The 14,358-nt window shown below is 39.6% G+C and overlaps 1 protein-coding gene across 5 annotated transcripts in view; it reads right to left on the bottom strand.

Moving 5' to 3' along the window:
* The window catches only part of LOC114572070 (equilibrative nucleoside transporter 1), a 48,397-nt gene that overhangs the window by 2,673 nt on the left and 31,366 nt on the right, over positions 1–14,358 (bottom strand). For 3 of the 5 annotated variants that reach the window (XM_028603500.1, XM_028603499.1, XM_028603503.1), the window contains exons 2-12: positions 12,768–12,858; positions 12,484–12,565; positions 11,403–11,584; positions 9,731–9,870; positions 7,931–8,065; positions 6,489–6,586; positions 6,010–6,091; positions 3,973–4,058; positions 3,551–3,659; positions 2,267–2,352; positions 5–204 (exon numbers count right to left, since the gene is read on the bottom strand). In XM_028603500.1, coding sequence (XP_028459301.1) covers positions 5–204; positions 2,267–2,352; positions 3,551–3,659; positions 3,973–4,058; positions 6,010–6,091; positions 6,489–6,586; positions 7,931–8,065; positions 9,731–9,870; positions 11,403–11,584; positions 12,484–12,565; positions 12,768–12,796 — 1,229 coding nt within the window. In that variant the 5' untranslated portion in view covers positions 12,797–12,858. Of the gene's footprint in view, positions 1–4; positions 205–2,266; positions 2,353–3,550; positions 3,660–3,972; positions 4,059–6,009; positions 6,092–6,488; positions 6,587–7,930; positions 8,066–9,730; positions 9,871–11,402; positions 11,585–12,483; positions 12,566–12,767; positions 12,859–13,288; positions 13,566–14,358 lie in introns of those variants that run through there. The other 2 variants (XM_028603502.1, XM_028603498.1) reach the window with 2 other exon arrangements.

Below are 14,358 nucleotides of genomic sequence, written 5' to 3' on the forward strand. Positions count from 1 at the left end.
TTACTTGGGTCCGAAGCACATGCAGAGACTGGCCAGGTATCCGTTGGAGAAGGAGAAGAAGATCATGAAGAGGATGTACCAGGCGTCGTGGCCAAACGGCACGGGGAGGTAGTGACGAGGCTGGACGTTACACAGCATGAAGAGAGGGACGAAGACGACCCGCAGACCCACCAGGACAGGAAGCAACATACTGTCTTTGCCCGGCTGGAGAGAGAGAGAGAGAGAGACACACACACACACACACATTAATAACAACAACACTAACATACTTTTGGGTGTTTTTATTTCCCATGGACACCGTGAATACATACATGTACAGTGTATGTGGGCACGTACACTGATTACTATGGGTGCTTTAGTGGGAGAAAAAGGGACAGAGTTGTTTAAAGACATGGACATGAAGTCACAAAAGCACCTCGGTGGAAAGGGTCAGCATCAGTACCATCTAATGATGGTAAATAAACTCACATGGTCCTGGAGCAGCTGACTGCTGTTATCTGCACTAATAACAGGCTGCATTCCAATTCAGACTGGGTTAACGGACCGTACTCAGTTTGTACAAAATTAATTGATTCAATTTGATTATTTCCTCCTGATCGCAGGAAATTAGACTGGTTTGTAAATGAATTTCCTTGACAAAGTTTTGAGAGATCTGTGCCAGAAAAGAAGCTTACATTTGACAGACCAAAAAGAAATGAGACATGGGTAATCAACTGGTGAATATAACACTAGACAGTAGGGGTGTAAGAAAAAAAATATTTTATTTAGCAATACTATATAGATTTTCAAAAACGCAATATGGATTTTTTTTTTTTCCTTCTTTTTTAGTTAACGCTATGGCTGAACTTTGGCCTACTTTAGCATATAAACATTAGCTCACTAAGAACCTGTAAACCACAATCCCAAACTGGCAGTTTGATTTTCTGTGTACTGAATTGTTTACCTAAAGTAAACTTCTTTGACTTTCATGCACATCATGTCTTTTTTTTTTTTATATTAGTTTTTCTAAAATTATACTTGAAAAAAATCCCAATATATCGCCTTACGCACAGTATCAAAACAAATTGCAATATATTGAATCGTGATATATATTGTATTGCCAGATTCTTGCCAATACACCGCCCTACTAGACAGCTGGATAGGCCATGAACCTAAAATAGTCTTATTAAAGCTTGTAGAAGAAAAGAAATGTCTTCATGACAACAGACACAATGCCCAGATATGTAGCAGTGCACAGGGCTTCTTTGCAGTTTAAAAACCTCAGAAGCTGCCCTCCTTCATCCAGATGTGCATGTAAGAGAATAAGGAGCAAACTTTCAAAAGCACCACCATCACTCTTCTCTGACCCCCAAAACCACTTCCTTTACACAGCACGCACGGACACACACTTCACCCAAAACAAATCTCTGATCTCAGCAACAAAACTCGTCTCCTTTATTTTGACCCCAAGCTCTGAGCGACTGTTTTTCCACCATTCCAGCCATGACGATGGGATCTATCCATGTGTAAACATGTTATGCAGCCAAAGGCTTCCAATGAAGTATCAACAAATGTGCCTGTAGCTGTCCATAGTGCCATTTACCCGCCAGACAACAGCAGTTCATACTAAATATTTTGATGCAGCCATTTTAAAACGGACTCTATAAGGCAAACATGTTTATAAACTATAGTCCTATTCTTTAATTGATTGGTTGATGGGGGCTGCGTGAGCAAGCAAAGGATAAGCACTGGTCATGTCATTATTACAAACTGGTACATTTTGAAATATGCTCCAGTAGAAATTTACACGTTAGTAGCAGCATACATTTAGTAACTGTTGGTCCTTCTGAGAATATCAGGTGGTTATGACGAGATCTGTCATCAAATTTCGCATGAATAGATCCACGAAACATGCAGAAAACCTGACAAAGCATTAAGGCTGCTCGATTATGGGAAAAAATTTAAATCATGATAATTTAACACGATTACTCGTTGACTTCTGGAAAGATGTTGCAATTATTGAAATTAATTATTAAAAAAACTGTGGAAAAAGTTAAATAAATCAACAGTAAAAAAAAAAAAAAAAAAAAACTGTAAAAATAAGAGTTTACTTGCTAAATAATAGCTTTTCTCAATTATTCTGTTTTTGTGATTATTGGGAGCCAAAATCATAATCACGATTACATTTCGATTAATTGCACAGCCCTACGAAGCGTTTGTGAACTTATTAAGCCCTGAACCCAAAGAAGAACCCCAAACCTTGAGAGTAAAACATGTTGTTACTGACCCACATACAGACGGCCGTCAGACTCCTGCCAGCCCAATCCATCAGGTTAAAGAGGAGGAAACATGACACAGGGATGAAGTAAGTTCCTAAAAAGGGAGCAAAACAAACAAAGCTGTTGTTAACAACAACCAGACGGCAGATGTCTGTGGGGGCTTGAAAGCTGGAGCTAAAACGTTTGTAGCTTTCTTTCATGGAGGTTGTCAGCTTGGACTCACAGCATTTACTGTGTATACCAGGGTCACAGCATAGAAAGTACGGTTTCCGTAAATTCTTTTGCTGTGACCCCGGGTTGTGTGAATCCAAGCAGACAACAGCTTTCTGTGCTCCTAGAGGACAACGCCTACAGGGAGTAGAGGATTTAACAAAAGGCAGACTGTCCGTGGAGTATTCCTTAAAAGGGCGCTTAAAAAGGATTTAAACTAATTTCAGTATTTTTTCAGGGAGAAGGTATGCAGCATTAGAAAAAGGAAAGATCCAAGCGATTGATTTTTATCTTGGCCCATGGGAGACAATATTCACTTTTTAATAATAGTAAATAGTAAAATTATGTGAATAAGTTTAAACTATTTTTGTTTGTATACCAACTTGGTTTTGTTAAATAAAAAGACAATCCTGCCCCACAAAACCCCCTTACTGTCCAAGTTAGGAGTTAAAATCTGCCCAGCTTCTTGGAGGGAAACAACAAAAAGTTTATTCCCAAAAATGTTTGAACAGGGACAAAGACTTGGCAGTCACCCCTATCAAATGTCAGATAATCAAAGCTATGGCTCACTAGCTGAGTTTCCATTGCCCAGTAATTACCGGCCATTGACCGAAATAAAATTATGAGGGCTGAGAATTGTAATTGTCTCGGGTCATTACGACCGGTCAATAATTCCCTCTACACAATTTGAATTGTGTTAAAATAATATATCTTTTGTTCTTTCGTGTTTCATTTGAAAAAAAAAAAATTGCAGTTGTCTATCGTAAGTTTACAAAACTACAAAACGGTGAAAAGCGAGCAGGAAAGTCACAGCCCAAGCCATGGCGAAACAGGGACATTTTGTGAATTCCTTTATGACACCGAGCAGCGGCCGGTCTAACGTAAATTAAGCCAGGAAATTGCCAGCGAGGACGAGTCGGCACCAGCTACAAAATATTTGACCGGAACTTTTTCCACATTTGACCGGTAAAATGAAACCTTACAGGTCACGTGACCGGCACCAATTGTTTTCTAGCGGAAACACTGCTCACTAGCTACTGCAGCAGTGTAGCTTTGTATAGACGTTGGACATGGAGACTCACCCCAGGTGCCTCCATCAGCTAACGTCGACTTGACATCCACTGTCACGGCTGGGAATGTTCCGATGGTGATGGTGAAGATGAAGCACACTGACAGAGCCATCACCCAGATCTGATTAGACAGCACAAGACGAACATAATCAATATTGTGTAACCAGCTTAATCTCTGTCATACAGGTAGAAGGTGGAAACTGCATAAAGTGGTCCTAAGGATGAAGCTGCTTATCTCTAACTAGTGATGAGACGCTGAATGACTGACGGTCATTACTGGTCAATCTCACAGCAACAAGTGAGGTTTGAAATGGTGAGAATGTTTCACAGCAGAGGTGTCTTGCCTCTTTAACTGCGTACGCAATGCTTTTTTGGCATCCATTAAATGAATTTGTGTTCATACGGTATGTTACAAAGTGAGAAAGTCATTTCACCTGTTTGAAGATGTTTACCACAGACACGGTGGGTTTGGCCTCGTCCTCCATCAGACTCACCACCGGTCGTTTCTCTGCTGGACTTTCTGAGAAACAAACAAACACCTCTCTATCATTAAGTTGGTCAAGTGACACATGGGAGACCATCATTCCCACATTTGAGTGGGTGTATGCACAGGATTTCAAATTGTAATGTAACATAGGGTTCCCATTACACTCTCACACACTAGTAGTTAAATTTCTAGTGCGTAACTTTTTGATATTAATGAACATCCGTTACATTTAAGCCATTGACAAATTAGTTGCCACAAAGCTAATTAATAGCCGGGACACACTTAGCCGATTATCGGCCGTTAGACAGTCTGGCGAGGTCAGTGACGCAAATCTGTTCGGTGTGTCCCGTGCCGTCGTCCGTCTGGGGGGCTGTCGGTGTTCATTTTGGCCGACCTGACATGTTCAGTCGCCGGCAGGGCAGTCGGGACTGACCCGGAAATGGGGAGCAGAATGAGGTGACTAGAGTCTCTCAAAATCTGATGAAAATCTTTTAAACTGACCTTTGTTGAGCTGAAATGAAGACAGATTCAGCAACTGCACGGCCTATTTCTCCCTTAAAATGTTTTCAGAAACATGTTTCAGTGAACTATTTTAGTACAATATGAGATCGTATTCTGAACGGCCGCCATGACAGTCTGGCTTTGAATTTCCAGAGAAAACAAACCCATGTGACGTGTTCATCCAATCAGCTGCCGGTTTTCATTTCTGGGGCAACAATGCAGATTAGCGCCGCCTGCTATTATAGAGATGTATTATGTCTCGTCTCATCTCGTCTTTTTGGTGTGTTCTGTGGCACTTTTTGGACCAACACGGGGAGACTGATCATTTCGACTGGCTTTTCTGTCAACGGTCGGCTGTCTGGTTGGTGTGTAAGCAGCTTAAGACTATCAGCTCAACACAACTCTCTCTGTATTGCTCAGTATGGCTGTTCAGAAGATTGTGTCGTCCGGTGACTTTCCCACACAGAAACTCAAGTGAAGATAATTACCTCTTCTGAAGAGTCTGTCATGTTTTTTTTAATCCTCTGCATCCTCCTTGGCTACTAGAAACTGCGTGGGGGAGGGGTGGGGGCGGAAGCGATCACCGAAGGATTGTATCATGTGGACGAGTCAACAGTTTTGTTGTCATTACTTAGAATTCCTCATTGGGGCGAGAGAAACTACGCACTATAGCTTTAATGCTAGAGAATCACACGAGTCGAGTGGTCTCCAAAACACAAACTGAAACAAACACTTTCAGTGTTCATTTGACTTTCCAAACCCTTTGGCTGTAAGGGAGACACTAAAGCTAAATAGCAACCAGAAATAATCCAAATGCCATGTCTGACAAAAAAAAAAGTGACTTCCTATGATAGTGTTATAAATGTCTGGTTCTTTGATAAAAGTCAAAAAGGTACAAGCATTAGTACATAAAAACATAACAAAAAGTGACCTAAAGTACAATTCCCATGGATGATTTCTCTAAAAACCCTAAAGGCTTAAATTCAGTACTCCTGATAGAAACCCAATAACATGGGGGGGGGGCTCTCCCTGCCCCACAGTAAACTCATGGGTCAGACCCATCTGGTATCGAAGGAGGGCCGAGACTAAGAGCTACATGGAAAAATATGCACCAAACAAGCCACTTTGAAATTTTGCTGTTTCATTAATACAAAAGTTGGGTGACCCCCCCCACACCCCTCTGAACTGAAAAATGTTGGATCACCCTCCCCTCAATAAAGAAAAAAAAGACATGACTCTCCCCTATTTTCTTCCGGTGGTCCATTCCATAAATACCGAACGGTCCCTAAGAGCTATCAAACACACCAAACTGACAAGAGAAAAAAAGATGGCCATGACATAAACCTATCGTGTTATTAAGTTATCCAAGTGACAACCTTGTGTTTGTGTTGAGGGCGTCATTCGAAGAAAACTTCCATAATTGCTCATTTTTGGAAACTGGAGCCTGAATATCAGAGAAGGCCTGTGAGCATACTGCATGTACCTTTTTTGAGTAAGTCCATGTTGTTCTCCTCATCGGCAGAGGGTCTGGATCCATTACTCTCCGTGTGGTACTGGAAAAACTCCTGTTAACAAAAATAGCAACCATAATGAGGCTTTTCAACTCAGCCAGCACAGCCGATGAAGGATGCAGGGAGGACATCATGTTCCCTGAGATGCTGTAAATTCTCACTAGCAGATGTGTTATCCATTACCTCACAGAGAGTAGAGTTTGGACTGATATTAAAAAGTAAAAAAAGAAAGAGAAAAGATTGAACTTTATATGGCAACAGTTTAAAAACACTTATCTAAAAGCATTCAGCACTTATCTCAAGTTTATAAAGTATTTTCCAAAAAGGTACAAAGTTATTGAGAGCAAAATGGGAACACATTTGAAAGTGGTTTTAAACAAATGCCTCATAAAAAAATAAATAAAAAAGACACTATAAAACAGTGTTTAATTTAGAGAAGATGAGGTCGTACCATCCTGGGCAGAACGAAGTAGGACATTATGGCCAGGAGAATAACAACACAGGCTGTGATGAAGTAACCAAAAGCGCTGTCCTGAAGTTCTGATCCAGCTACAAAAGAAAAAATACAGAGAAATCATTAGTGTATATAAAGACTTTTTTGTCCACTATTAATTTCACTCAACAGATTTTCATAGCTTCAGGCTTTGACTGGCCTTGAGTCAGTATTCATCTTTTCAAATTAGATTTCAAATTCTAATTGATGGATTATATAATTTTACTAGGGCTGAAACAAATTACTTTCATTATCAATTCAAATGAGGAACTGGAACCAGCAAGTATTGGCCATTTTCCTTGATAAATTACCTAAATGACTCATTGATTATCAAAATAATTGCAGATAATTTTTCTGTTTTAACTAATCGATTAATTGACTAATCATTTCAGCTCTAAATTGTGGCGTATATGAGACTGAACCAACTCAGATGCCAACATTGGCTTAAAGAGCTCAAGGAATTCTGCCTGTTAAAACCACAGCCTCAAAAATGACCATCGGTTTTAATAAAAATTCTCAAATTTGACGCAGCCTGATGTCTTTGGAAAGTCAAGCAGACAAATTGCATTTGTTTGGTGAGAGATTGATAACAAGATAGATGTGATCCAACTGATAACAGCTAAACTATATGAGCATGGCTGAGTCAGCACACAGAGAAAGTTAAATCTAGCAGAAACAATCCAGAGTGCCAAAAGGACATCCAAGCAACTAATTATGTTTCCATAATTATGGCGAAGAGATCAAATTAAAAGAGTAGCTAACTAAACATATTGTTAATCACTCAACATTTGGCTGATCCTTTACCAAAACAAAATTCATCACTTAACACATTTAATACCAAACAATATTTGAGTGAATGGGGGTTTCAGACTTCCACTTAAAAGCAGAAATAAACCTATTAGCCCCAAAGTTTAATTTATAATTTTATAAAAAAAACTTAAAAACTTAATAAAACTACATATACATATAAATATATATATATATATATATATATATATATATATATATATATATACACACACATACATACATATATATATATATATATATATATATATATATATATATATATATATATATATATATATATACACACACACACACACACACACACACACACACACACACACACACACACACATACATACATACATACATACATACATACATACATACATACATACATACATATATATATATATATATATATATATATATATATATATATGAGGAGTCTTATTTCTAGAAATGGTATTGTAGTAGAGCAGGTGTGGGCAGTTTTATGCAACAAAGCTTGAAACTTTTTCTTTTTTTTTATTTAATTTTTTTTTTTTCCCGCATTTTGTCCACCTCTTGTGTGTCCAGCTTTGTGTATGTGTGTGTGTGTGTGAGAGACATACAGGCCAGTGCGCAGATCATGGAGAAAGCAGCAAAGGTGCCGGCCAGCCCCTGTCCACTCATGATGGGAGTGGTGTAGGAGGCAGGCAGTATCCCCGCCAGCCCGAACAAGCTGCCCTGAAGAATCGCCCCGAACGCTGGGAATAGAAAAAGGATGTATAAGAATTAGTATACTTAAAAGAGTCACTGCGACACAGAAAAAAAGAAAGAAAACAAAAACACATTGTCCCACAGCAACAGTAAAAAGAGGCCCATGAAAAATAAACTGCTGTCACAAACACATGAAAACACATGGAGCAAATTATTTGTATTACATAACCGTTATATAACTATTATTTCTCTCACTTTACACAAAGTTGTAGCCAATAAGGCTTTTTCATAAAAACTTGCATTACAACTGTTCATACAGCAACTTTGGCACTTAATTAGCTGCAGAAATCTTTTAACGTATGTCCAGGACTTGACATTAACTTTTTGAGGCACTTATCCTTTGGACAAGAACATTTACATTTCACTTGTCCATGCACAAAAGTCACTTGTCTGGGTAAAGATTTATAATTTTGTTGTAATTTTTGTTGTGTGTTTTGCTAATGCAGAAAGCATCCAAACACTATCAGCATTAATAAAATTCAGTTGAAACAGTAGAAACAAACGTGTCCCAACAAGAGCTTTCCCCTTCAACAAGAAAAAAGGATCTCCAGACTCCATAATACAAAGTAATATGTTTCACGCCAGAGGTAGTGGGTACTTGAACTTATACTATATCTAAAATAATTTTATAGACATAAGAATGGATTTTGCCACTAAATGTTGGTGTTAACCTTTCTTTTTTTTTTTTCTTTCTACAATTTCACTTTCTACCCAGCAGAGGCGGATTTACCAAGGGATCCTTTAAAAGGTGTGGCTACTTTACAGTTGATTATTACCCGATATTTAATCCGGCAAGTGGCGGAGCTGAGGTTTTACAATAACTGACGGACAAACGAGCAGTGGAGTAGTAACGCTACGAGGCAGAGAGCCGGCCGCTAAATGAGTCAAATTAACTTCATGCTTCATCCACACAAAGCACACTGCTATCGCCACGAGTGACGTTTTATTCGGCTCGTTTTCTGTGAACGATGTGGCGACGGGGTAACGTTAAGGCGGAGTTAGCAAGCTAACGTTAGCTAACTAACACCGGCTGGTTGGCTTGCTGGTTCCGCCATGCTATTATGCTGCATCGCTTACAGAGAACGAGCTGAACAGCTAGCTAGTGGCCCATTCCATTGTTAGCGGGCAAGTAAATTTCTCTTCCACTTGCCCTACAAAAAATATCCATCTTAATGTCGAGCCCTGCCGTATGTCCACTGAGAGGAATGTGCCGACGTGGACATCAAAGCTTTAAGGTCACGACGGCCTTCCCTCTAAATCAAACACGATGGGCTGTTCCTCATGAGGACCTGGAGGTCAGGACTGGCCCAACGGGGATAAGGAGGGGGGGGGTGAGCTTATCCCTGCTGCTCACTGAGTCATTGTAAATAAACACACGCAGTGAGCAGTCAGATTACAGACTGTGTTCTGAAGCTCAATGTGGTAGAGAATGTGTATATGTGTATGTGTATGTGTATGTGTGTGTGTGTGTGTGTGCATATGATATACAACACAACAGCCCTGCAATAAAGGCTACAATAATGAAGGTTATAATGTTCAGTTAACTAATTACATTTCGTTTTGTGACTGACCGTTGATTAGTTTGATAAAGGTTTGCAGTGACTACAGAACAATGATGTACAGTAATGATCGTTGGTTGTGTAGAAACTCACAGTTTATGCAGATAATTTTGATCATAGTGATGGTGAAGAAGGGCAGTGGGGCTACGTCCACCTTTACCAACACCGCCGTCAACAGGAAAACCACCAGGATGACCACCAGGCTGCCAGAGATACGAAACTTCTGAGGAATCCTGAGAGAGAAAACGACAGAGCGAAATTTAATTTAAACTACTGCATATCATGTCTGTTTCTACACCAACAACCAAAACCACCAGTCAAGAACATTAGCCATATCCATTTTGGACACTTCAGGAGTTATTTAAAAAATAAATGTTGGTCCATTCATTAGAAAATATTCAGATGCTAAAAGTAAATGTCAATGCAAGCGTTAGATAAACAAATATAAAATTACTTATATACATCATATAATAGAAAAGTGTTCAAAATAAGAAAAGAGGCAGTGGGAGAAAAAAATATGTTTTTAAATCTGACAGGAGAATGATGAGATGGACATATGGAAGAGTGGATTTTGATTCATTGTTCAACAGAAGTGAAAACAAACATTTTCCGATTACAATAGTAAGAGGGTCAATGATATTTTGAGGAAGTTAAGGTCCTTCCGGCATAAAATGTTAGAAAGTGGAAAATGTGTGTGTGAGTGCACTGGGTTGTAATTCAGAATGAGCAGCCCTTTGTTAATCAAAAAAGGAAACGCATTGTGATTTTTTTTTTGAAAGAAAAAGGGAGGTTGTTTTTGGTTAGCAGGAATAAAGTAAGTATATTGAGGAAGTGAGAGGTAAAAGAGAGGTGAAGAAGAAAATAGGAAGAAGTAGAGAACATGAACAGCATTCCTGGGTGTGTTTGTACGGGGTAAGAGTCAGCCGTGGTCGGGGTCCACCCCAGATCGCTCCAAATCCGACTATAATTAAAGCAAACACACAGGAGGCATACAGACCTACGTTCACATAACAGGATCATTTTACCTATAGTGGCATGTGGTGACAGAAAAAGAGGAGGGTAGGCAGAGAGAGCGAGAAACTTAAAAAGGTCCCATGGCATGAAAATTTCACTTTATGAGGTTTTTTAACATTAATATGTGTTCCCCCAGCCTGCCTATGGTCCCCCAGTGGCTAGAAATGGTGATAGGTGTAAACCGAGCCCTGGGTATCCTGCTCAGCCTTTGAGAAAATGAAAACTCAGATGGGCCGATCTGGAATCTTGCTCCTTATGAGGTCATAAGGAGCAAGGTTACCTCCCCTTTCTCTGCTTGCCCGCCCAGAGAATTTGGCCCACCCATGAGAAAGAGACATAGTTTTCAAATGAGAAAAGTGGCAGTTGGTCAAGGCCACACTCCCACCCTTCACCTTGCCCCCCCTCTCTCCTCCTCAATAGCTACAGACATAGAAATGGCACATACTAAGGAAAGCTCATTGTGGGACTGGCTCTAGTGGCTGTAATTCTGCACCAAGGCTGAATTATGGGAAAGAGACTTCAGATACAGTATTAGGGGACCACTAAGGTCTATATAAAAGCATCCAAAGAGCACCATGTCATGTGACCTTTAAGGTGCAGAATTCCCCTTTAAAAGAATTTATCATTTAATGCCTTGTGTTACCACATTTCATATTTTAAGGGTTTAACTCATTGCCTCCTGTGGGTGGAGAAGGGTACATACTAGACACAAGACTGCACATGATGTGATGATGTGGAGCAGGTTAGATACCTCTGGTGTAGGAAGGAGTTGAGGCAGGTGAAGATGAGAAGAGGCACCATGGCGCAGAGCGTCATCACATTGTTAAACTTTGACTCCAGCACATTGCGAGTGTCTCCGTCCTTCAAAGTCTCATTTGCCGTCTGATTGGAGGAGGGGTCAGCGGATGGGTCCTTCAGCCTACTTGTGAAGTACTAAAGAAAAAGGATGGAGGAATGTGCATTCATTACGATGGTTATCAGCCTATGCAACTTAACAGCATCACTGAATAATGGACAAAATATTAGAAACACCTCTCTGCATAAGAAAATTTCAAATCGCTGAAGCGACATTTCTCGAAAAACTATTTCAACAACTGTTGTGTAGGATGAGAATGAGTGCAGGAACAAACATGGAGGTGAAAGGTCGCTTGAATGAAAGATTTCAAAGGCTTAAATGATGCACAAATTAATGATGTGTTTAAATTACAGAACCCAAATCTGGCTGAATTTACAAATGTAGTGAATTTTGTCGACAAATGCAAATGTAATGCTTTTCAAGCTAGCCTGAAAGGTTTTTGCATTTATAGATTGTGGCCATACAGTATTAGTATGGCCATATTTCTTTAAAGTGCATCATATAAATTGGCATTCCAACTTTCCTTTGTCAAAACAAACCATACTATAAGCTATTTGAGCTTCAACAAAAATTCCCCCTAAGGGTGGTTCCAAATTAACTCAGAGAACAATTAAATTGAAACTCCACGTTTTAAGAAGTTAACCCCTTAAAGCTCAAAAAGAATAGGCTGGGGATTAAAGAGGCTATACCCGTGCCGTGGAAATCTACCTGGCTGGAGTCAGATCAGCCATCCTGAGTGAAACCAGGTGGTTTTGGAGGGATAGGTAAACAAACAATCTCTGTTTTCTCAAACTAATAGGACCTTTTGTCTAAGTGGAGACCAACCTTTTAATTAACTAATGACTAACCACACAGCCACCAAAAGGGCTCTTCCTTTCACGCCCATCTGTCTCATGTTCCAAGATTAACTGCATTTGGATACAACGCTTCTCATACTCTGAAGATTACAATTGTCCTAAAATGTTGCTTTATTTACCATTGTTGCCGTCATGAAGAAATTCCACGGTAAGAGGGTTCCCAAGCCCAGGATAAAAAAAATTATCCATACTGCATTGTATCTGGGAAAGTGACATAAGGAAGTTAACATGAAAGTACATCAATCAATTCAACAAACAATTTATTAACTGGGTCTCATCCAAATCTAATTTTGCACATACTTTAACTAAAACAGAAACTGAAAACAGCATATTGACAGTAATAAGTCCTTGCTAGACTTCAAAAGAGAAACAGTTTCCTTCCTTTCAAAAGACTTTCTCTTACTTGTCCCGAGGTGCATTGATGGCCGTCATGTTTCTTGTTCCAAAGTCAGAGGCACGTGCTTAGTTAGGATTTGATCAGGGTGGCACCGGGTCTGAAATACACAGATAACAAATACATGTTTTCAACGTAGTAAACATTTAGAGTGTGTCAGCACCTACATCTTTATCATCAGCAGCCATATGTCTCTCCTTTCTATTTTTAGATATTGATAAGCCAGACAATGTGTGGGTCAACAAAGCAATTAAATAATGGGCTGCATAATGTAGTTTGAACAGTAAATAATACAATATACCAATTCAGTTAAAACTGTCAGTTTCAATTTAAAGTCAGCTCTAAATCCAGTGGCAGCATGCCAGCACAAGTGGTAGAAAACCTTAAACTTCATCTCACAGACGCAATAACTCAGCCACAAGAACAATGAGTGGTTAAATACTCAAGCAAGCAACAGAATTCAAAGAAATCTCATGACAACCATTTTCTGCCTATTAACCTTTAAAGAAAAAAACTTTTTATAAACTTACTTACAGTTCAATCAGTAACAAAAGACTCTTCTTTCCTCCACAACTAAAGCAAAGGCCCAACAAGCTCTGCCTGCTTCATTTTATACTATACCGAGGTTTAGTAGGTTGACACCCCACTGTCGGCTGCCCACTGGACCTGCCCCTCTTTGTATCTCAGTAACCGTCCCTCTCTCTTCCCTTTACTTCAAACTCCCTTTTCTCCTCGAACCCTTCCTACATACTTCTGCATTTACATTCCAAGCATGTGTGACGGTCTTTGGCATAGGTGTCAACTCCCATATTTCTAGAAGAAATGAGCAATTGTTTAAATTTGAAGTGCTCAGAAAAGCTCAGAAAAGAAGCAAATGTAACCGCTAAGAGAACAATTTGTAGCATTGTTCTTAAACTACATTCCACAATGTTTGAGTCTCTCACTCCCATCAGTTCCACTCTGCTATGTTTCACTATATAACACCCACGTCTTCTTAATTTCTCCCTCCATTTCCCCCCATGTTTTCCACTGCCTCCTAATTTCTCACCTCATTTCATCTGCTGTTCCTTTTCTACGCTTACATTATTCCATCTGTTGCTCCCCTGGCTTTTATTGTGCAACTCATATTTTTTTCTTGTCCTACTTTCCCCAATGCCCTTTTATTACTTCCAATCACTCCGCTTGTCATTTAATTCTGCTCTTATCTCCACCCTTAAGTTATCCGACACCATCTCTCCCCTCTGTCCTCGCATCTTCTCCCCTGGACCTGATGGAAAATGTGCTCAGATAGCTGTGTGACACATTCTCCAAACAACACAGAGCTATTTGGCATCAAATCAAGCTAAACAAAACAAGGCAAAGATTAGGGGTTTTCAGTAAATATATCAATCATGAGCACTTACATACAATAGCTCTAAGTAATGCACTGATTAATTGGCCACCTATTGTAATAGACTGACAAACGTTTTAAAAAGGTACCCTGCAGAGTTTTTGACAACTAGTATGGCTGTGGGTTGACCTAATGTTATTATCCGTGGGTTTCTTTTTTGTTTGTTCTCATGCACTATGGACACACACATGGGTGACGCGATACACATTC

This window comes from Perca flavescens, chromosome 17, assembly GCF_004354835.1.
Source record: "Perca flavescens isolate YP-PL-M2 chromosome 17, PFLA_1.0, whole genome shotgun sequence".
NCBI lineage: Eukaryota > Metazoa > Chordata > Actinopteri > Perciformes > Percidae > Perca > Perca flavescens.